The sequence below is a fragment of the Ailuropoda melanoleuca genome, chromosome 5 (genome assembly GCF_002007445.2).
Source record: "Ailuropoda melanoleuca isolate Jingjing chromosome 5, ASM200744v2, whole genome shotgun sequence".
In the NCBI taxonomy this organism is placed as follows: Eukaryota; Metazoa; Chordata; class Mammalia; order Carnivora; family Ursidae; genus Ailuropoda; species Ailuropoda melanoleuca.
The window spans coordinates 26,807,975-26,827,693 of NC_048222.1; the positions used below are offsets into that span (position 1 = coordinate 26,807,975).

General features: G+C 52.8%; 6 protein-coding genes across 15 annotated transcripts in view; 3 read left to right on the forward strand and 3 right to left on the reverse strand.

The window, feature by feature from the left end:
- BAG6 (BAG cochaperone 6) overlaps positions 1-82 on the reverse strand; it is a 20,166-nt gene extending 20,084 nt beyond the window's left edge. Inside the window, 1 exon segment of the mRNA XM_034660471.1 lies at positions 62-82. The gene's annotated coding sequence lies outside the window, so the exon portion shown is untranslated.
- A 342-nt stretch (positions 83-424) lies between these two features.
- Positions 425-4,649, forward strand: APOM (apolipoprotein M). 6 transcript variants are annotated; one of them, XM_034660475.1, is made up of 7 exons: positions 683-971; positions 2,651-2,698; positions 3,087-3,241; positions 3,529-3,602; positions 3,701-3,799; positions 3,976-4,074; positions 4,502-4,649. In XM_034660475.1, exons 1-7 carry the CDS (start codon positions 930-932, stop codon positions 4,525-4,527), a joined length of 543 nt encoding a protein of 180 aa, XP_034516366.1. In that variant the 5' UTR covers positions 683-929; the 3' UTR covers positions 4,528-4,649. The 6 variants fall into 6 exon arrangements, with proteins under 6 accessions (XP_011215021.2, XP_011215022.1, XP_034516366.1 ...); XM_034660476.1 differs by lacking the exon at positions 2,651-2,698 and having other exon boundaries at positions 700-782; positions 885-971; XM_019792826.2 differs by having other exon boundaries at positions 713-1,279.
- Positions 4,650-4,757: 108 nt separating this feature from the next.
- C5H6orf47 (chromosome 5 C6orf47 homolog) lies at positions 4,758-7,358 on the reverse strand. Its single transcript, XM_011216716.3, has one exon. It carries the CDS (start codon positions 6,416-6,418, stop codon positions 5,555-5,557), a length of 864 nt encoding a protein of 287 aa, XP_011215018.1. The 5' UTR covers positions 6,419-7,358; the 3' UTR covers positions 4,758-5,554.
- A 499-nt stretch (positions 7,359-7,857) lies between these two features.
- GPANK1 (G-patch domain and ankyrin repeats 1) lies at positions 7,858-11,980 on the reverse strand. Of its 4 annotated transcripts, XM_019792828.2 has the most exons (4): positions 11,469-11,980; positions 10,699-10,925; positions 9,715-10,353; positions 7,858-9,166 (listed from the first exon to the last, which is right to left on the reverse strand). In XM_019792828.2, the coding sequence occupies exons 3-4, from the start codon at positions 10,323-10,325 to the stop codon at positions 8,722-8,724; spliced, it is 1,056 nt and encodes a 351-aa protein (XP_019648387.1). In that variant the 5' UTR covers positions 10,326-10,353; positions 10,699-10,925; positions 11,469-11,980; the 3' UTR covers positions 7,858-8,721. The 4 variants fall into 4 exon arrangements, with proteins under 4 accessions (XP_019648387.1, XP_002930072.1, XP_034516363.1 ...); XM_002930026.4 differs by having other exon boundaries at positions 9,715-10,925; positions 11,599-11,980; XM_034660472.1 differs by having other exon boundaries at positions 9,715-10,925.
- Positions 11,357-15,837, forward strand: CSNK2B (casein kinase 2 beta). Of its 2 annotated transcripts, none has more exons than XM_019792829.2 (7): positions 11,357-11,378; positions 12,532-12,614; positions 13,336-13,438; positions 14,003-14,118; positions 14,568-14,643; positions 14,792-14,981; positions 15,607-15,837. In XM_019792829.2, exons 1-7 carry the CDS (start codon positions 11,360-11,362, stop codon positions 15,695-15,697), a joined length of 678 nt encoding a protein of 225 aa, XP_019648388.2. In that variant the 5' UTR covers positions 11,357-11,359; the 3' UTR covers positions 15,698-15,837. The 2 variants fall into 2 exon arrangements, with proteins under 2 accessions (XP_019648388.2, XP_034516364.1); XM_034660473.1 differs by lacking the exon at positions 11,357-11,378 and adding an exon at positions 12,250-12,374.
- Positions 15,838-15,986: 149 nt separating this feature from the next.
- Positions 15,987-18,751, forward strand: LY6G5B (lymphocyte antigen 6 family member G5B). Its single transcript, XM_002930015.4, has 3 exons — positions 15,987-16,758; positions 16,904-17,032; positions 17,324-18,751. The coding sequence occupies exons 1-3, from the start codon at positions 16,335-16,337 to the stop codon at positions 17,728-17,730; spliced, it is 960 nt and encodes a 319-aa protein (XP_002930061.2). The 5' UTR covers positions 15,987-16,334; the 3' UTR covers positions 17,731-18,751.
- Positions 18,752-19,719: the final 968 nt, after the last annotated feature.

Here is a 19,719-nt window from a genome sequence, read left to right on the forward strand (position 1 = left end):
ACACACAAGAGAGAGAGAGAGAGAGAGAGAGAGAGAGAGAGAGGGAGAGAGACACACACACCCCACCACTACCAACACTACCACCCCGGGCTCCGCCCCCGAGTTCCCCACGGTACCGTCACTTCCGGTCTCCCCCAACTTGCCACCTATGGCCACTTCCGTTTCCCCGATAGTATTTGGGAATCTCTAGGCGGTACTTCCGGCTCCCCCCAAGCTTTACTTTTGTGGGGCACGATGAGGAAGTTCGCGGCCCCAAACAGTGAATTCCTTGGGGCGAGACGGGCCGGGGCCGGCCTGGATGGGAGGGAGCCGAGCACCCCGAGGAGCCGCCACCACCGTCGCCCGGGGGACCGTACTGCGCCTGCGTGCGTCGCACTACGCATGCGTACACTCTTAGGCACCTCCCCACCCCCCCGCTAACGCTGTACATTTCTTCTGTGCACGCGCTTGAGCCGTGGGAGGTTGAGGTGGCTACTGTAAGTGCCTGAAAATAATTACCAGATGAGATTCTATCCCTCGAAAGGCTGTGGACATTTGTGTGACTCTTGGGAGTTTGGGGACTGGCGATTGTGCCTCATGAATCTATGTTAAAGTCTTGAACGGTAGCTAATTTGAGAGGCGGCACTGTGCTGGCCTCCTAAAATTCTGTCTTCTCACTCTGGCCCTCGCGGCGCTCCTCCTTCCGCCTCTCCGGAAGTCATCCTTTCTTTAGGCGGTTGGAGGTGGTTCGCTAGCCGCTTGTGCGTGCTGTCGCGTCGTTTGGACTGACCTCGGTGCTGCCGGTGGGCGTTTGGCGGGGTGTGGGCGCCATGTTCCTCGCCGGCGGTGTGCGGCCGGGAGGACACGCCATGTTCTGGAGCAACTAAGGATTTACTGCTTTTCAGGACATTCGTCGAAAAGGGCGCCTCCAAGTTTGGGAATTGGAGCGAATGCAGTCAGACTGGACCAAAGCACAAGCTCCCGATCTTGGGGTATTGAAGGGGCCACCGAAGGGCTTCCGCTGACCTGGGTTGACGGGTGGACTGGGCAGTGTTTACCGGCTAAGCCCGCGCCCCGCCCTCGGGCTAGGGCCCTGGCCCCCCGGCGCTGCAACTTCTGCCTGCCCCCGGTGCCCACAGCCTTTCTGGGATTCGTAGTTTCTGCCCACGTCCCAGGACTGTTGCAGTTAAGAGTTCTAATAAACACCTGTTTGGCGAGCAGTTGGTTTGTGCCAGCCAATTTGCTCAGGACTTTGCGAACTGCCCCATTTAAAAGCCTTTCAACACCTGAGATAGTTATTATATCCATTTTATAGGGGAGTACACTTAGGCTGAACTGACAAGTCCAGGCCTACCAGACCCTGGGTCAAGCACTTCTACTTTAGTGCCCCAATAAATTGTTGTATCTTATATATATATTTGCTTCTTATTATAAAAAGTGGCAAACATTACCCCCAAATGTTATAATGGGCCCTCATATACCCATCACTCAAATTTTGTTCTTTTAACTAAATCGCAGGCCCACAGCAAGCCTTACCTCTTAGAAATTTTTTGACAGTCTGGTTTATACATAATCTATTAAGGAAGACCCGTCTTTCATTGCATTAATTGCTCTACCCACTTGGCACTATCCAACGACTGGCTCTTGACAATTCTTTCCGTACTATTGTTTGAGAACTTATAGTCCACCAGAAACTGCAGTAAGTGCCTTTACAAACATTAATTATAGTGAATATTTACTTTGGACTTAACCATGTGCAGGCTTTTGCTAAGGGTTTTACATGCATTATCTCTTTTAGTCCTATGAGATTGATAATTTGGTCATTTTACAAGTGAAAAAAAAAAAAGCAGGCATAGAGTTTAATAAAATTGTCCAAGATCTAACAAATAGTGGAGTTAGGGTTTGCACCCACTCTGCCCAACACCAGTATCTATCCTCTAACCCTTACATGATGTAGCCTCTTCTTTTTAGTAATAAATCTTGAGTGAATGAGCTCTTGTCAGTGAACTTTTCTCAGGGGTGTACACATTGTTTCCCTAATTACAAACTTCAGAGAGAAGGCCTCCCATCCACCAGGCCCTGGCACCTGGTTCATACCGGTTCTAAAGAATTTACCAGACTTTTTTTTTTTCCACTGCTCTCAAGGCCAGGGACTATGTCATTCATTTTTATGTTTCTAGGGCTTAGCTGGGCAAACAGCTGGGACTCACAACAGTTTGCTAGGTGAATGAATGAAAGAATCAGTTCAACTCTCTTCAGTGCTGTATAACAGAGCAGGTACTCAGCTCAGATACGAGTTGAAAGACCACAGGCTTCTACCTAGAGGGCTCAGCTCTCATAATTCCTGAGAGACCCTGGACATGCCAGGGTATATTATGGAGTGATGGCATCTAGAAGAGGGGGAGGAAGGCCTGTATTATTAACCTGTAGTTAATACAGGTTTGGGTTGGAAAACAAGGTTGAAGTTACTCATTAGCAGGTGAAAGGGTCAAGGGTCGAGGCAAGGGGGCTGGAAGCAGAGTGAACTGAATAACTAGCAGGGGCAGAGAGAGCAGTTAAGGCACCAGCCACTTCACGAAGAGCACCAGCTCCCTCCTACCTGAAGATGTTCCACCAAATATGGGCAGCTCTGCTTTACCTCTGTGCTGTTCTCCTTAACTCCATCTACCAGTGCCCTGAGTATAGTCCACTGACAACCCAGGGAGTGGATGGGAAAGAGGTATGGACTGAGAAGGGGGGAGCTGATGGTTGGGGCTCTGAGGGACTTGGGTGGGTGGCCTTGGATGACCAGAAGCCACGCTGGGAAAGGAAGGGAGAAAGGGTATGAGTATCACAATAATGAATGCATGAACAGGAAGAAGTATTAATACTGTGGCCATCAATGTGGAGACTTGGTAGAATTGGGAGGTGGATGGTTACTCAGGTTAATTGAGGGGGCTACAAAGGAAAAGTCGCTTAATGACTTTCTGTCATAACCCAACCCCTCGTTGGAAAAAAGCAGCTGCCACTCCACTGCTAAGTCCTGCCGTCTTAAGGGTGATGATGAAGAGGTTGAATGGGCCCTGTAGTGGGGACCCACCCTCTTCTGATCCTCTCGTTCTCTGCAGTTCCCAGAGCCACACCTGGGCAGGTGGTACTTTATCGCAGGGGCAGCTCCCACCGAGGAGGAGTTGGTGACTTTTGACCCTGTGGACAACATTGTCTTCAACATGGCTACAGGCTCTGCCCCCAAGAAGCTCCAGCTTCGCGCTACCATCCGAATGTGAGTGGTGAGGAGGCAGAGGCACCAGGGGGTGCAGTCTCTGCCCAGAACACGAGCACTCACCCACAAAGAGCTAGGGTCTTTGTGATATCTGCTATTTTTGGCCTACTGAGTTTAACAGTTCTATTAGTTTCCCTCTGAAGAGAGATGGGCCTAACCAACTGTCCCTTGGTAGCTTGAAACCCAAGGGGACCCAGGCTTCAAAGACAGTAAGATGGAATAAATAGAGGCTGGTACTGTGTGACTGAGGTGTCACTCAATCTTTCGTCCTTGCACCATTTCCGCAGGAAAAATGGGCTCTGTGTGCCCCGGAAGTGGATTTACCACCTGACTGAGGGAAGCACAGATCTCAGAACAGAAGGTTAGTTCTCTCCAGCCCTCACCCTCCCCAAGTCCCCTGGGCTTGCTTGGTTTTGCATCTCTGTCCTCACCCTCTCCCCACAACCCCTGCCCCAACAGGCCGCCCTGACATGAAGACCAAGCTCTTCTCCAGCTCATGCCCAGGTGGAATCGTGCTGAAAGAGTCGGGCCAGGGTTACCAGCGCTACCTCCTCTACAGTGAGTGGGGATGCTAAGCAGGAAGGGTTGGAGAGAAAGAACAGGAGGACAGGAGAGCCTCTCACTCTGGGCGCTATATCACCCCAGGAAGGGCTGGGGGCTTCCATGAGGTCCTCACCAGGGTGGTACTGAGAAGCTGGGACTTTGATGGGCCTGGCCCTGCCCCACTCTTTCAGATCGCTCACCACACCCTCCTGAGAAGTGCCTGGAGGAATTCCAGTCCTTGACCTCCTGCCTGGACTTCAAGGCCTTCTTACGGACTCCCAGGAATCAAGGTGAGAGGGTAAAGTCCCACAGAAGAGGACTAGGACTCACCAAGTCTTCTGCAGGTGCCGGATGAAAGGGACTCAAGTGATGTCACTGGAGGGCATGGTCAAAGGCTGACATCATTAGAGTGGCTGTGATGACACCTCCATCTGTGTCATAGGCTGTGATGGCACCAGAAGGATGTGGCCAAGAGCTGTGGTGTCACCTGAGGGAGCCAGATGGGCTCTGGGCTACTCAAAAGAGAGGTTTTTCAACTTTGTGGTGGATAAAAGGGGCAGGGGTTTAGATACATAGGGGAAAAGGCCTCAGGGACCCCTTCTTTGATGCGGGGGAAAAGCGGGAATGCATTCTCCTCCAACCCATTACCACCAACCTTGCTTTTCTCCCTGGAGTTCCTTCCTTTCCATCCTCTTCTTTTCTCCCTCCTCCCACCAGAGGCCTGCGAGTTGTCTAGTAACTGACCTGTGGCTTCATCTGTGCCCCAGATGGATATGGTGAGAGCTGCATTTGTGCTGTGGGGGAGGAGAAGCTGGAGACTCCCAACTCCCTTTCAAGAGTAATAAAGATGATTTTTCAATCCTCATCTCATTGTGGGTTTGTCTCCCCCCACCTCCATTTCAGTACTCCCTCCTGGACCTTCTACCACCTAAACCCCCAGCTGGGCGGCGTCAGGAAGGACACTGAGTGGTGGTAACTCTTTGTAGTGGTATATTTAGGATTTGGTGTGACACAGTTGTTTATTGCTGAGTGTGCAAACCCCTAACCCCAGAGTGGGGACTCCAAGCTCCAGTTCTTCCCCATACTGCCTGTCTGAGCTGCCAACCCCTCTGAATTGGCCCTCCTGCCAATACTCAACACTGCCTGCACCATCCCCACTCCCCCTAGCTCCTGGGAACACCCAGATCCTTCCTGCAGGATCCCTGTCACCATAGGATCCTATCCACACCCCTTAATCCACCCACCTCACTGAAGTCCCTCTCTTCCCTAGGTGGCTCAGATCCTAGGATCCAAGGGATCCCTTGGGTCTCCAACCACCCTCTTACCCTAGTCAGAGGCCTGTCTGTCCTGCCTCTGGTCTCCTCCACCCCTGGGTAGTTTTGAAAGGTAAAGAGGACTCTTTAGTCTTTATTTTTCACCACCACACTTATTTTTTTCTTTTAAAAAGTAAAGGTGGAAAGAAAAAACTGGAAGTGGGAGAAATGTAAAAGCAAAAAGTAACAACAGCTGGTGAATTCAAGGGCGATATCCCCATTGTCCATAAACAGATAGCCTAAACAGCTCTACTCTCTCCTGTGTGTGAAGGGGGGCCATGCCCTCATACTCTGGGGCTTCTTCCCCATCCCTGAGGTCCCTGTGCTTACAATCTGGGTCATGGCCCCCACTATCCTACAGGCCACACTATCTTCAATTTGCTCCCACCCCACTCAGGATGGGGGCACTGGGTCACACCCTATCCTGCAGTCACAGCCCCTCTCCTGGGTCTCCCCTTTATTCCTCACCCTCCCTCTCCAACTTCTCGCCTTCCAAGTCAGTGGCCTCCTCCTCCCCACTGGGCTCCCGGAGGCTAACAGCCAGCACCAGGGCCTGTAGGAGACCAAAGAGGCAGGCAAAGTGCAGGGGGTGAGCAGTAAGTAGGCTCAACACAGCATGGAGCCCATGCAGGGCAGCCAGGAAGGACAGTAGCCCATGCAGCCAGAGGCCCAGCGGTCCGCGCAGGCCCAACGCATCCAAAGCTGCCCTCAGAGGCCGTGAGCACAGCCCCAGCAGGGCTGAGGCCAGCAGCTCCAGCAGGTGCAGAGTCAGGTTGGTTGAGATCTGCAAACACTCCTCTGGGCCCCCCAGGTACTGCATGGGAGCCCCTGCTCCCCCACGTGGATCCCCCCGCAGCCAGCCCAGCAGCTTCTGACGCCGCCCTGGCTTCTCCACTGGGACTTCCGGCCCAGGGGGGCTGCGTACCCCCTCAGGGGACACTCCAGGTCTGGCGCCACTTGAGCCCACAGGATCCCGGCCCCATTTGGGAACGTTCCCTCCAGTCTCCAGTCTCCCAGACTCTTGAGTGTTAGAGACAGTCTTGTCCCACTTGAAGGAATCCATTCTGTTGCTCCCCAGTTGCTCATCTTGGGACTCCCTACTTGGTTCTGGAGCAGTCCCAGAGCTCCTCCGTGCCCCTAGGTCCTTGGTCTTGGGAGGCCCCACATCTCCCATGGTTTCTGGGGCACTATCCCAGTCACTCCCTGAATTCTCAGAGGAGCTGTCCACTCGTCTGAGTTCTGGGGTAGGCAAGTCAGGCTTCGTTGGTTTCCGGCGGCCCCAAGGGCGAGGTAGCCAGTCACCAAGCCGTCGCAGGAACATGGTTGGGATGTGTAGTGAGCCCCCAAATCCTGGGGCTGCTTCCTGGAACTGCTTCGATTCTCAGGTTTGGGGGCTGAGTGTCTCCTCAGAAGCCAGAGTCTGTTCAAGCTCTGAAGAACTATCTGTTTCGTGAGTCCTACTCTGAATTTAGAAGTGGCTCCCCACTTCCCTGGATGTCCTGCAGCCTCAAGTGTAGCAAGTGGCTTGTTTCCTTTTCAGTTTTGAGGTGAAGAAGGGAGGCACATCCAAATTCACTCACTACCACCACCCCAAACAAAAGATCCAGGACAAGAATCCCCAGGACCTGACAAGGCCTGGATCACCCCCACCGTGTCCTTCCTGGGTTTCTGGGTTTCCTATCCTGCAGGCAGCACCCCAAGTTTCACTCACCAAGGCCACGCCCCAAGGTGCCCCAGAAACTGGGGAGGCGGTGCTCCATCCAAGAAGGAAGGAAGGAAGGTGGCCCTGGGTCTCAGGTGCTCCCAATCTGGAGAGTCCTGAACTGCTGACCTAAGGGAGCTCAAGAACAGGCAGTCTCTTACTGGGGGCTAGGAGAGAGGTGTTCAAACTCCAGCCAGCAGCGTTCTTCTCTCGATTTAGAGAGCTATGAATCTTACAAAGCGGCCCGACCGGTCCCCGAGCACGCAGCTGAGGCGCGGTCTCCGCAAGGTCAGGCCAGAAATGTCCTGGGAGGTCCTCGTCGCGAGGCCAAGCCTGGGTCCCCTGGCGGGGGACCCAGGCGTCCGGGAGCTGTACGCTGCGACCCGTCCCGCCCCGGCGTCGGGGCCGCGGCCTCAGCAGGCCGCCTGGAGCCGCAGAGGCCGGAAGCAGCTGCTCCCGGGCTGGAGGGACAGACGGGGGCGGAGCCCGCAGTTCGCGGGGCGGACCCTGCGGATCCACCGCCCCCCGCGCCCCCGCGCCGTTAGTACGCGCCGCTCCGCAGGGCTCCTGCCGCGATCAGGCAGGGCCGGGGCGGGAATATAAACTTAGCCATCCATCCTCGTCACTCACAGGTCCCTGGGCCGCCAGTGCTCCCGTAAACTTTTCCGCTCCCTTTAGCCTCCTGCCCTTTGGTTCTTCCCTGCACCGCCCCCCCCAACTCCTCCTTTTCATGTCCATGACTTCATGAAAGGCTTTTCCGGAGAAGCAAGCTGCTTCTCTGGGACTTGTGTTGCTCTTCCCTGCCCCTCCATGCAGGTTTTACTTCCTGGATCCGACAATACTGAGCTCTCCTTGGGCCCCGCATCTGGTATGAGCAGCAGAAGGGAAGGGAGAGAAGTGTAGACAAATAGAATGTGCTTCCTGCCCTCAGGCATTTTCAGATTGTAAAATGAAGAGCCTTGACTTAAAGGTTACATTTGGGAGGCCAAATGTACACTGGGAGGTTCTGGCTCTAGTTCAGCCAACATCACCATAGAAGCTGGATATTTTTTTTTAAAGATTTTATTTATTTATTTGACAGAGAGAGAGACAGCTAGCGAGAGGGAACACAAGCAAGGGGAGTGGGAGAGGAAGAAGCAGGCTCCCAGCAGAGGTGCCAGGTATGGGGCTTGATCAAGCCCCACGACTCTGGGATCACACCCTGCGCCGAAGGCAGAGGCTTAACGACTAAGCCACCCAGGCGCCGAGGCTGGATATTCTTAGGCCTTCCCAGCCCACTGGCCTCTTCCTGCAAGACCCTACTACTCTCATCACCTTCACAAGCTTTCCCAGGCTTCCCCTATCACCATGCATTGTATGTATATTTGATCACATAGCTGCCTCCATCTCTAGCGATGAGCAATTAGAAGGTTGGGACTATGTCTTACTCCCCTCCTTAGCATATAGTATATAACCTTAAAATCAGCAGCTGAAAAAAAATAAAACAAAAACAGTGATTGAATTGGCTGCAGTGCTCATGGGGCGCTTCCTGGGGTAGGCGAGACTGGCACAGAGCTTCAGCAATTACTAGTTCAGGGGACTGAAAGAACAGTGGGGTATTCCAGGCAAGGGCTAGGACCTAGAAATGAACCAGACTGGCAGGGAGGTGACACTATCATGCCACCAGGAAGGGCTACCCCTTCTGGCTCAGGTGGGACTTGCATGTGGCCCCCAGACTTGCCTGGCTTTCCCACAAGAGCTTCCAGAAAAGTGAATAAACACAAAAGAGAAGAAGTCTGATTTATTTTTCAGCTCTCGGCTCCTCTCTCCCAAAGGCAGACCCCACTGACTAAAATCTGAGGGTCTGGGACCTGGACAGACCCCAGGAAGTAAAAGCCGAAGTTCAGACTTCGGCAATAGACCAGGATCAGACCTTACCAAGGTCAGAACTCAAGGTTCATGTATGTCCTCAGATCCCGCTCCCAGGCCCTGTCCTTCTCCTCCTGCCTTCTCTCCTCCCTCCGGCTCAGTGTGGTCACCCGAGGGGCTCTCTCCCTCCCAGCCACAGCCCGAGTATCTCGAGCCAGGAAGTGTGTGACTCGGGGCTGGGGCACTGATCTGTAGCCTAATCCTTCCTGGTCCCTCTTGAGGACAGTGGGGATGGGGTTCGTGCGGCCCTCACCCCGGGGTCCCAGCCCCATTCCAGGCTCCCATCCTCCCCTCAGCAGCAGCTTGAAGCCTGGGCTGGAGGTGGGCACCCCAAGGGGCAGGTTGGGGGACCTGAGATCACAGGGCAATGAGAGCAAGTGAGCAGTGGATGTGTAATGGTTAGAGTCTTGAAAGTGGGCATCGCAGGTCTCACAGTACCGGAGGGAGGGGGATTGGGACCTGCAGAGGAAAAAAGAGAAAGAGTTCAGGGCAGGGGAAAGAGTTGAGGCCTCAGAAGGGGGTGGCAAGGTGGGAAGTCCTTTCAGTCTTTCTGCTAAAAAACAAATTGCCTTCCAACCCACTTAGCAATGAGGGACCCAGAGGGGAACAGTTGGGAGAAGAAATGGCAACCAGGCCTCACAAGCTCTTGGGCAAAGCATAACAACGATTACAATTAATATGTATACAATGCTTACTATGTGGTAAGCACTTTCCGTATATTGACCCATTAAATCCTAACAACTCTTTAATAAAGGTGCTCTTATTACCTCCATTTTTCAGATAAGGAAAATTAGGCACATAAAAATTCGGTTCTTGCCTAAGTAAGTAGAATTAAGATTTAAACCCAGGAAGCTCATGTTTATGATCACTCTATTACACCATCTTACCAACCTATACTGGGGGATCAGGGATAGAAACTTCAGCTCTGTTCTGGAGCCTCTGGTGTGGAGTGGCTAGGAAGGGCAGAACACATTGAAAGATGGGCATGGGCTAAGGCTTCCCCTCACCGGTTCTCTGGACTCCTCGTCTCTCCATGGCTCTCTCTGACCATGCGCGCCACCTCAGGGAAACCTGCTTCTTCGGCCAGCTGAGCAGCATCCTTGCCACCCAGCTCACAGACGCCCACCCAGGCAGCTCCACGGCCCAGGAGATAACTCACAGCAGCCCCCTGGCCAGCTCGAGCAGCACACATCAGGGGGGTCCACCAGAAGGCATCCCGAGCATTGATATTGCCCCCAGCTCCCCCTGCCTCACGGGGATCCAACAGCCTTCTTAGTTCTGCCAGGTCACCCTCCTGAGCTGCCCTCAGTATCCATTGAGTCATCTTGTCCTCTGCCTCAAGGGATCTCCTTTGTCCATGTCCTCCGGAGGCTCCTGCAGCAGCTTCCCTCATCATTCTTCTCTTCTTCCTCTTTTTCGTACTGGCAGGTTCAGGCTGAGATCTCTGGGATTCGGGGACACTGTTCTCATCTGCAGTCAGGGCCTCATAGAAAGCCCGGGCTGCAGCCCCATCCAAGGTGGGCTCCACCTCTTCAGGCTGTGACTGCTGCTCCCCATTTTTCCAGAGGTCGCTGGGGCTGGTGGCTGGGGTGAAGGTGATGAGGGAGGGCCTGGACATGGCTTTTGGGAGAACTGAGAGGATGAGACTAGATAAAGGGAGTTGAGAAAAGCAAACCAATCTCTTGGTGGCTCTGCACTGACCAGAGCCACCCCCAGAGATCTGCTGGGAGGAGGAAAAGTACCCTTAAAGTAAAAAAAATCCTCTTGTTCCCTAAGTGACTACAGCCTAGGACCCTGCAGGGCCTAAGGATCATAGGTCATGTGGAAAAACAGGGAACCCTACGATAACAGCCCATACTGTTTAATAAAGGTAAATCTGACGATGAAGATTCAATGAGAGTTGCCCAGAGGTCCTGCGTTCTGCCCCCATCCTCACCAATAATAAATAAAAACAGCTTCTCTCTGAAACTTGACCACCAGGTAAGACGTACCACTAAGAAAACAATCAGCTTGACCCTTTAAATCTTCCTTGATCCTATGTCAGGGTCCATCTTCCCCAACAAAAACAGACTTTAACGCTTCTACGGAAGTGAGCAGCAGATTTGGGGAAGAAGCTCCAGTCTCCGTGACTTTGTAGTCTCCGTTCGGCGAAATGGCGCTACTCTACGCAAAGGAGCTGATGATCAAATAGCCACACGACCCGAACACGCACGTGTGACTGAAAAACAACAACAACAACAAAAAACATAACTTGAGGGCTCAGGCATGTGCAAAGCACCAGGTTCAGCTTCCCCGCCCCGCGATCTTTCCAATAGCATCCGCTCAAAATGCCACGTGCCTAGGTAGCGCGAGGTCAGAGGATCTGTCGGTTGGGGTCCTTCTTTTACATAACGCCCCCACAATGCCCTTCGCCTCCCCGAACGTGGCCCCCGCTCCGAGCTCATTTTTTGGAGCCGTGAAACCACTCTGTGAGTTAAGAAAGGCTCTGAGGAGGCGGAAGGAAACCTGTGGAATGCCTCGAAGCTGTGAAATGAAATAACGTCACGCTGCCCCTCACCATTATTCTGACCAGGGTTCGAAGGTCACAATTAATGCCCGCAGCAGAAGGCCCCATCAGAGGAAATGGAGAAGTGCAAGGGGACAAGCAGCAGAATGGCTAGCGCCACTTCAGGTTAGCGCACGGGGCCGTCCCGGTTCTTACACCGCTCACCTCAGCCCAGCCCACCCTTCCCACGTCCCTCAGCAAGGAGCCCGGCCTCACCTCCCGCCTGAGACCAGACCCCGGGGTGAAACACGGGCCCCGACGGGGCCCTCAGCGGCAGGCCTGACTCGGGCGAGAGGCTCGACAGGCAGTGAGCACCCAGTGGGTTACCCGGGGATGAGGTCAGTACCCTGGGCATCAGGCGAGCGCCTGAGGCAAACCCTCGCTGCGTGAGGGGAGCTACAGGAAACCAGCCTGCCGGCCTCGTTCCTTTCCCCGCCCCCTCTCGGCCCCTCAATCGCCGGATCCTACAACTCTATTTCCCATACTCCCTGTCCCAGAACGGGGTACTGCGCTTCCGCTTCCGGTGGCATCCCGCTGCGCCCCGCCCCCGAGCGTCTTGCTCAGGGGCCTCGCGACGCCAGGGTCGTTCGTGAGTCGTCCTGGGATTCGTAGTTCGCTCTTCCCTCACTTCGCCAGTTTCTCTTTACCGGGGACTCCATTTCCCGGCGTTCACTGCAGCGTCCGACCCTTGGCGTTTACGCGTTGCCCTCTCCCCACCCTCCCCAATTTCCACTNGGGGTCTCCGCGCGGTGATGTGGGGGTGGGGAAGGAAGTGACCCCGTCCGGCACTGGGGGAGGGAGGGATGGCCTGAGGGGCGGAGGCGGGAAAGGAACCTCACGACCACCCCGAGGCCGTGAGAGAAGAAGGGGCCCAGCTTTTGCTTGGAAAGGATAAACTTCGGAACCTTTGGGAAAGGCGCCGGGGACATACAGAGACCTGCAGGATAGGGATGTGGAGCCGAGAGCCCTGCCGGAGTGGACGTGAAGAGGAGAGGGGGCAGGTCTTCGGGAGCGTTAGGGATGTGGGTAGGACTGGTAGGTCAAGACCTGTCGGTTTCTCGAAAGTGGTGGAACTCCAGAGAATCTCTCATTTCAGAAAAGGGGCCGAGGTGTGAATAACAGGTACTGGAGAGGGGTGCTCCTGAGTCTAGAATCCTTTAAGGAAAGGTGGCCCCAAATTCTTCTGTGGTTGGAGAGCAAAGTGTGGGAGGAGGGAGGATACCAGAGGCAGGGTGGGAGAGCTTGGGATTTACTTACACTCTTTTTTTCCCCCCCCCAGCTGACGTGAAGATGAGCAGCTCAGAGGAGGTGTCCTGGATTTCCTGGTTCTGTGGGCTCCGTGGCAATGAATTCTTCTGTGAAGTGAGTTCTTCTCAATCTCCCAGCCATCTCCACACAAAGTTTGTCTCTATATTTTCCCACATATTTAGCTTCCACACACTTCTCTCGCAGGCTGCCATAGAAACTTTCTCCTGTCAAGGGAGAGTCCCTTCAGTAACCCCCTCACTAAATTGTGAAGTGGCAAGACTGCCCAAATCCTAAGCCTGTTATCCTCCACCAATGTAACATTGGACAAGTCAACTTTATTATTATTGTTATTATTACTATTATTAGACTGGTACTGGTAGTCCATACTTTGGGAGTCTGTTAGAATTAAAATGCTGTTTGTGAAGATGTTTTATAATGTACAAAGTTGTGTGCTAGTAACACAAAGCATTGTAACTGCCCACAGGACCCAAGCTGTTCAGTCTCCACTTTTCTTAGAGATCCAACTGCCCCTAAGGAGAGGACAAAACTGATTTGTAGAGATGGGGGGCAGGAGTAGGAACAGTGATTTTGAAAGGAATGTTTCTTTAAGGAGGAGATTGTTGTAACTGTTTTTAAAAAAAGCCGGAGCTTTTATGGGAAGGCAGTGTATGTGAACTGGGGAGAAAGACTCAAGTACTTCTGCCAAGTTGGAATTGGGGAATGGCGGGAAACAGAAGCAGTTGTGTTGAGAATAAGGCACCAGTTAGAGCAACGTGCCCAGGTCAAAGCTGAGGATTCTGCTATGGGTTTCTTCTTGATTTCCACATCCTGACAGGTGGATGAAGACTACATCCAGGACAAATTCAATCTCACTGGACTCAATGAGCAGGTGCCTCACTATCGACAAGCTCTAGACATGATCTTGGACCTGGAGCCTGGTGAGGCACCCTCAGGGTGGTTTTGTGTGTGTATGGGTTTTTTTCTTTCTTTTCATATTCTTGTTTCTCTGCTTCTTGAATTTCTAAATTTTCTTTTGGTTCTCTGATTCCCTTTATCCAAAGTCCTGTCCATTTTGGTCCCTCATCTGACTTTTGCCTGGTTTTGTGACTTGCACCACCTGTTTCCATGCTCTGATCCCGTAATTTGACTCTATTCCCTAATGCTAGTTTCCCCATGGGTCTTATTTCCTGTTTCTTTGTTTTGCCTTGCACCTTTTAGTCTAGAGTTCCCTCTTCTGCATTGATATCTTTCATTTATTTGTTGAGGAGAGAGTTGGGAGGGAGAGAAGAGAGTAAAGGCTAAAGAGGTATAGAGAGAAGGCAGAGCTGCCTTGGGTTGGTGGAAGGGCCAGAGGCCCAGGTTTCTGGGTCAAATGCCCAGGTGATGGGTGGCGCAAAGATGGGTGCCAGGCAAACTGTGTAGCCAGCAACCCCTGGAGGTGGGTGGGGCATCTAAGAAAGCTGTAAGACAAGTGGTTGCAATTGGCTGGGGCCATGTTTCAGATGAAGAGCTGGAAGACAACCCCAACCAGAGCGACCTGATTGAGCAGGCAGCCGAGATGCTTTATGGATTGATCCACGCCCGCTATATCCTCACCAACCGTGGCATCGCCCAGATGGTGAGGCCTCTCTGCTCCCATTTGACTCCTCTGAGGCAGTAAGGGAAACCAAGGTTCCTGCAGCGAGGAGTCACATGTTTTCAATCTTGTGAAGGAATGTAGCTGAGAAGAGGGGAAGAACCCCAGATACGGGGCCTGGGAATTAAATCCTAATTGGGGTTGTGCTGACTGAGGTGTTTACAGGGAGGGAGACGTGACCTTGGACAGGAAGTTGTCGTAGTCTGCCTCTTCCTCAGGGAACACACAGCGAATGGCTCTGATGGTCTGTAACCTGCCAAACTGGAGGAAAGGAAGCAGGGGAGTATGAGGGCCCATCTGGGCCAGCTTGAAGGGGGTCTCTGGACAGAAAAGCAGGAGTGGAGGACAGAGCAATGTGGTTTGGGCTGATGAGGGGATCGCCTCTTCTCTTCATACCTACCCACCAACCCCTTTCATTTTATTCACCTCAGTTGGAAAAGTACCAGCAGGGAGACTTTGGCTACTGTCCCCGTGTGTACTGTGAGAACCAGCCAATGCTTCCCATCGGTAAGTGTTGGAGGAGGGAAAGGAGGCCACGTCAAATGGCCGGTCCTCCTGGGAAGGAGTTGGGGCTCAGCAAGTCTGGGCCTGAGTCTGGGAGGGAGGTGGAGCAGGCTTGGGGGTGCCCGGCCTGCTGAGTCTGGCTGTCTCCCAGGCCTTTCAGACATCCCAGGTGAGGCCATGGTGAAGCTCTACTGCCCCAAGTGCATGGACGTGTACACACCCAAGTCATCGAGGCACCATCACACGGACGGCGCCTACTTCGGCACCGGTTTCCCTCACATGCTCTTCATGGTGCACCCCGAGTACCGGCCCAAGCGGCCCGCCAACCAGTTTGTGCCCAGGTGGGGAACAGGGATAGAGTCACCCAGGGTCAAAGGAAAGGTTCGGGATTCCCCAGAAAGAAGGAAGGACAGGGCATGGTCCTTTCTTGAGGTTTGCTTCTCCCAGAGCAAGTGACCTTGGAGAAGGTATTTGCCTCATTGTGCCTCTGTTCCCTTATCCATGAAACCGGGATGATGATAGTATCTGACCGATAGGGTGTATTTAGATAGTGAGTTGCTTTGAAAAGCATTTGGCACCTGAAGTACCATTTAAATGGTAGCTGTTCTTGTCATCATCTTGGGTGTTCAGCCTTTTGCCAGGAGAAAGTGTGGTTTGTGTTTCTGGACTATCATGTTTACTGGGAAGAACAGTTTGGTGTTATATTGAAACAAGCGCTGATCTGCACACACACAAACACACAATCAGCTACGTGTATGTGTGTTTACATGTAGCCTAGAATTTGAGTTTTAATGGCTGTTTAAGGTACATTTCCCAATATTCTGGAGGGAAGATATTTGGGAGCCCTGTCCTTAAGCACTGAGCAGACCCATGGAGAAGCTGGGGTGGGGAGGTGGAAACTCAGGCCACTGGCAGGACCAGGGTGGGGCTCACCCTGCTGCCTCTCTGACCTCTGCCCCGGCCCAGGCTCTACGGTTTCAAGATCCATCCAATGGCCTACCAGCTGCAGCTCCAAGCCGCCAGCAACTTCAAGAGCCCAGTCAAGACGATTCGCTGATTCCCCATCCCACCTGTCCCTCAGTCTTTGACACCTCCGATCCTTTGCTGCAACCCTTTCAGGAACCCTCTATGGTTTTTAGTTTAAATTAAAGGAGTCATTATTGTGGTGGGAATATGAAATAAAGTGGAAGAAAAGGCCATGAGCTGGTCTGCTGGTGCTTGGGGTTGGGGGACGGGAGGGTACAGCTGTGCTTGATTCCAGGGACCCTCATGGCCAAAGGCCACCCTCCTCAAGTTGAAAACCAGCACAGATTGATCCCCAGTGGATTTGGGTGAGGTTTTTAGCAGTAGAGCAGAATTTCTAGTACTGGATATGGAGATGTGCAAGGCCACAAGGAAAAGACCAGGGGAAAACAGATTTCAAAGTGTAGAGACATATTTCTTCTTTTCGGCCACCTAAGGCTGTATATTTATACCGTAAGGAGTATAATCAACAGCAAAATCTTCGGTTTTGATTTTATAGGGCAAGTGGTCCTGAAATAAACAGGACCAGAGGGGGTGGAGAGAGGGACAAGGTCCAGAATTGCTGTCAGGTGGTGTTTGTGCGCCCCCTGCTGGGAGAGCTAAGACAATGCTCATCTCAGAAGGATGGGGGCCCTGGGTGCCTGGCCAAAGTTTTTCCCAGCACAATAGGGATGGTTCTGTTGTGTAGGGAGGACAGCATGTGGTACCAGAGACAGAAGCTGATCCATGGACCCCTGAGGTATGGGAATAAATCTTATAAGGGCACGAGGGACAAAATAGACAGCTGGATAAAGGCTAGGTGGTGGTGTCTGGGCCGCTGCTCCCACGTTCAGGAACCCGACCTTGTGGGTGAGGACATGCTGTCCTCCAGCCAAGTTAATAACTTCCTCCCCCAGCCAAGGAATATAGCTCTGCGTCTACAGCTCCTGCTCAGACTGTCCAAACCACCCTGCAGCTCAGGATCAAGGAGCATGGTCACAGGAAGGTGGGGTTTCGGGATACCCAGCAGGGACTGCCCTCTCCCCCCGAATCCCATCACGAAGGGCCGTATGCTTGTAGGTGTGCTGGTCATGGTGGGCTTCGCAGTGGGAAAAGGTAAGTGGGGCCCAGGAGCAAGGAGGGAGGGGTGACTGAGTCCTGGAAGAGGGTGGGGCTGTAGCGCTGGTTCACGGGCTCCCCACAAGGCAGAGAACTTGGAATGAGCCAACACTCCCATCCCTCCTGTCTGCTGCTTTCCCAGCTCCTGTTCCTGAAGTCCGAACCTGCCACCTCTGCCTCTTAGAAGACCCTTCTACGGGGTGCATTTCAGGCTCAGAGAAGTGCACCATTAGCACCCCATCGCCGTGTATGGTGATCACCATCTATTATGGTGAGTCAAGCCCCGGGAATGAGTTGCTGGTGGGATAGACCATGGCTTGGTCTCCTTTCCTCTCAGATGAGGGCTGTTCAGGGCCTGGGGTGCAAGAGGAAGACAGCAGGATCCTGGAAGGAGTAGTCTAGGGTTCTGGGGGAGCTGCTGAGCCAGTTTTTCTGGCCCCTTCTGGAGGAGTCTGGGTTGGAAGTCTGGCTGAGGGATGGGGATAGTCTAGGGTAAGGATACCAGGTTTGGGGACTATGGGAGGCAGCGGGGGTTGTCAGCTAGCTGTTCCCTCTTCTCCAGATACCAAGATTCGTTTCTTCATCCGAGGCTGTGGACAGTATAATTCTTATCGCTGCCAAGAAAAACGCAATACCTACTTCTCGGAGTACTGGTACCAGGCTCAGTGCTGCCAGTATGATTACTGCAACTCCTGGTCCAGCCCCCAGCTCCACAGCTCCCCACCTGATCCCCCAGCCGGGGCTGGGGCCGGGGCTGTGCCTCTGTCCGAGTCCCAGATTCAGTGGTTCTACCAGGCCCTGAACCTCTCACTGCCTCTCCACAGCTTCCATGCTGGGAAGGAGCCCGAAGGCCCGAACCCCCCGGCCATCCTGCCCCTGAACCTGAGCTTGTCCATTGCTGACCTGCGCCGCATATATTTGTTCCTCAACAGCTCGGGGCTTTTGGTTCTTCCCTGGGCTAGGCCTTGATGCCTTAGCCTTCCTGGATTTCACTCTATTCCAGCATCTCTCCCCTAACACCACAGCCCCCTGCACTGCCCTCCTAGAACACCCACATTCTCTGCTCTGTGATTTCTCTGGCCTCCCTTCCACCGTACTTCTAGCGTGACTATGATTTTGGTGTCTTTCTTTCCCAGAAACTGGTGGTGCTGCACCTCCTAGAAAATAATGAGGTCAGAGTCTGCCCAGGCTGGCCTGGGAAGGCACAGTGGCTTCCTCGTCCTTTTCCTGTCACCGGAGTCCATCATCCCCCTCATCTTTCCAGTCCCCTGTCAATCTGGTCACCTGCTGTCCCCATTCAGATCTGGTTGTAGATCACATCCTATGCCTGTCTTTAGACCCAGACTGAACTTGAAGCAAGAAGAATGAAGGGTAGACTTCTGTGCACATTTCCTGACTAGGCATTGTGGTGTCCCTGCCTTTCTGCCTCCACCCCCACCCTTGCCCTGGTTGCCTGCTTCTCTCCTCGTTGCAGTCCTTGGCTTTCTCAGCCCCACTTCACGTCACTGAGTCCTGACACCCACTTCAATAGATGCTAGGGGAGAGGAGAGGCGAGGGTTTGGCCTGCTCTCTTCCACATCTACTGCTTGCTCTCCACAACCTCCACAATAAATGGACTGGGCTAAGTCTGTGTCACACTGTTTATGGGGTCAGGCTCAGGTATGGGCAAGTATAGACCAGTTAAAGAAGGTTGACTGGGCATGGGGATCAAACCATCTACAGCCTGGCCCACTCCACTTGGCCTTTGTGGCTTCCTCATGGCTTGCCCCCTAAGAGCCTATAACCATCCCACCTTCTGCTTAGCTAGAGATCTGTTCAGCTATGAGGATTATGACTTCTGTCAGCCTTTGACTTACCCCACAGGGGCGGCTGGCTGGTTCAGTCAGTAGAGCATGTGACTCTTGATCTTGGGGTTGTAAGTTCGAGCCCCATGTTGGGTGTAGACATTACTTAAAATTTTTTATTTATGTGACAGAGAGACAGCCAGCTAGAGAGGGAACACAGCAGGGGGAGTGGGAGAGGAAGAAGCAGGCTCCCAGCAGAGGAGCCGGATGTGGGACTCGATCCCGGGACGCCAGGATCACGCCCTGAGCCGAAGGCAGACACTTAACAACTGCACTACCCAGGTGCCCCAAAATCTTTAATTTAAAAAAAAAAACAGACAAACTTGCCTTAGAAACAAAACCTAGAAAGTTAAACCCCCGGTTACCTCAGGGTTTTCTAGCTAAGAGAGGGGGGAAAAACTCTCCTTTGAACCAGGAAAACTCAGGAACAAACCAAAGGGCCCAGGTCTGTATCTCAAGTTACCTGGTACTGAGGGATCTGAGTTCGTTCGTGCCTATTCTTTTTAGGATACTGGCACCCAGGACCCCTCAGTACAGAGCTAGGTTGGGGTGTTGGGTGTTCAGAGATACATGGGTAGATCTTTAATACTTCATTCGAAAAACTACAAGCATAAAGCAATAATGAATATTCATAACTTTTTCCGTACATGCAATAAACACACTGCTCTGGGCTTGGTGTTCATGAATACAGCTAGGTGCCTGTCCTGAATCTTGTAAACCAGTGCTGGGGTTGTGAAACCTTTCTCTGAAAAGTAGTGCGGCTTTGTGGTTGGGGGACCCAATCCCAGCTCCTCTGCCATTTGGGTAAGTTAGTCTCTACCTTAGTTTGGTCACCTGTCATGGAGGGATAGTACCTCATAGGGTTGAAAGAATGCACGTAAGTGTGTGCACAGTTGAAAATTAGAGCCTCCAAAATTGACAGATACCTTAGGGACAAAGGTACATACGGATTGTGGCATTTGTGTATGTATTTATTATTACTACTACTTTTTAAATTTTTAAAGATTTTATTATTTGAGAGACCACAAGCAGGGAGGAGGGAGAGAAGCAGACCCTCAGCTGAGAAGGGAGTTTGATGCTGGGCTTGATCCCAGGACCCTTAACCGACTGAGCC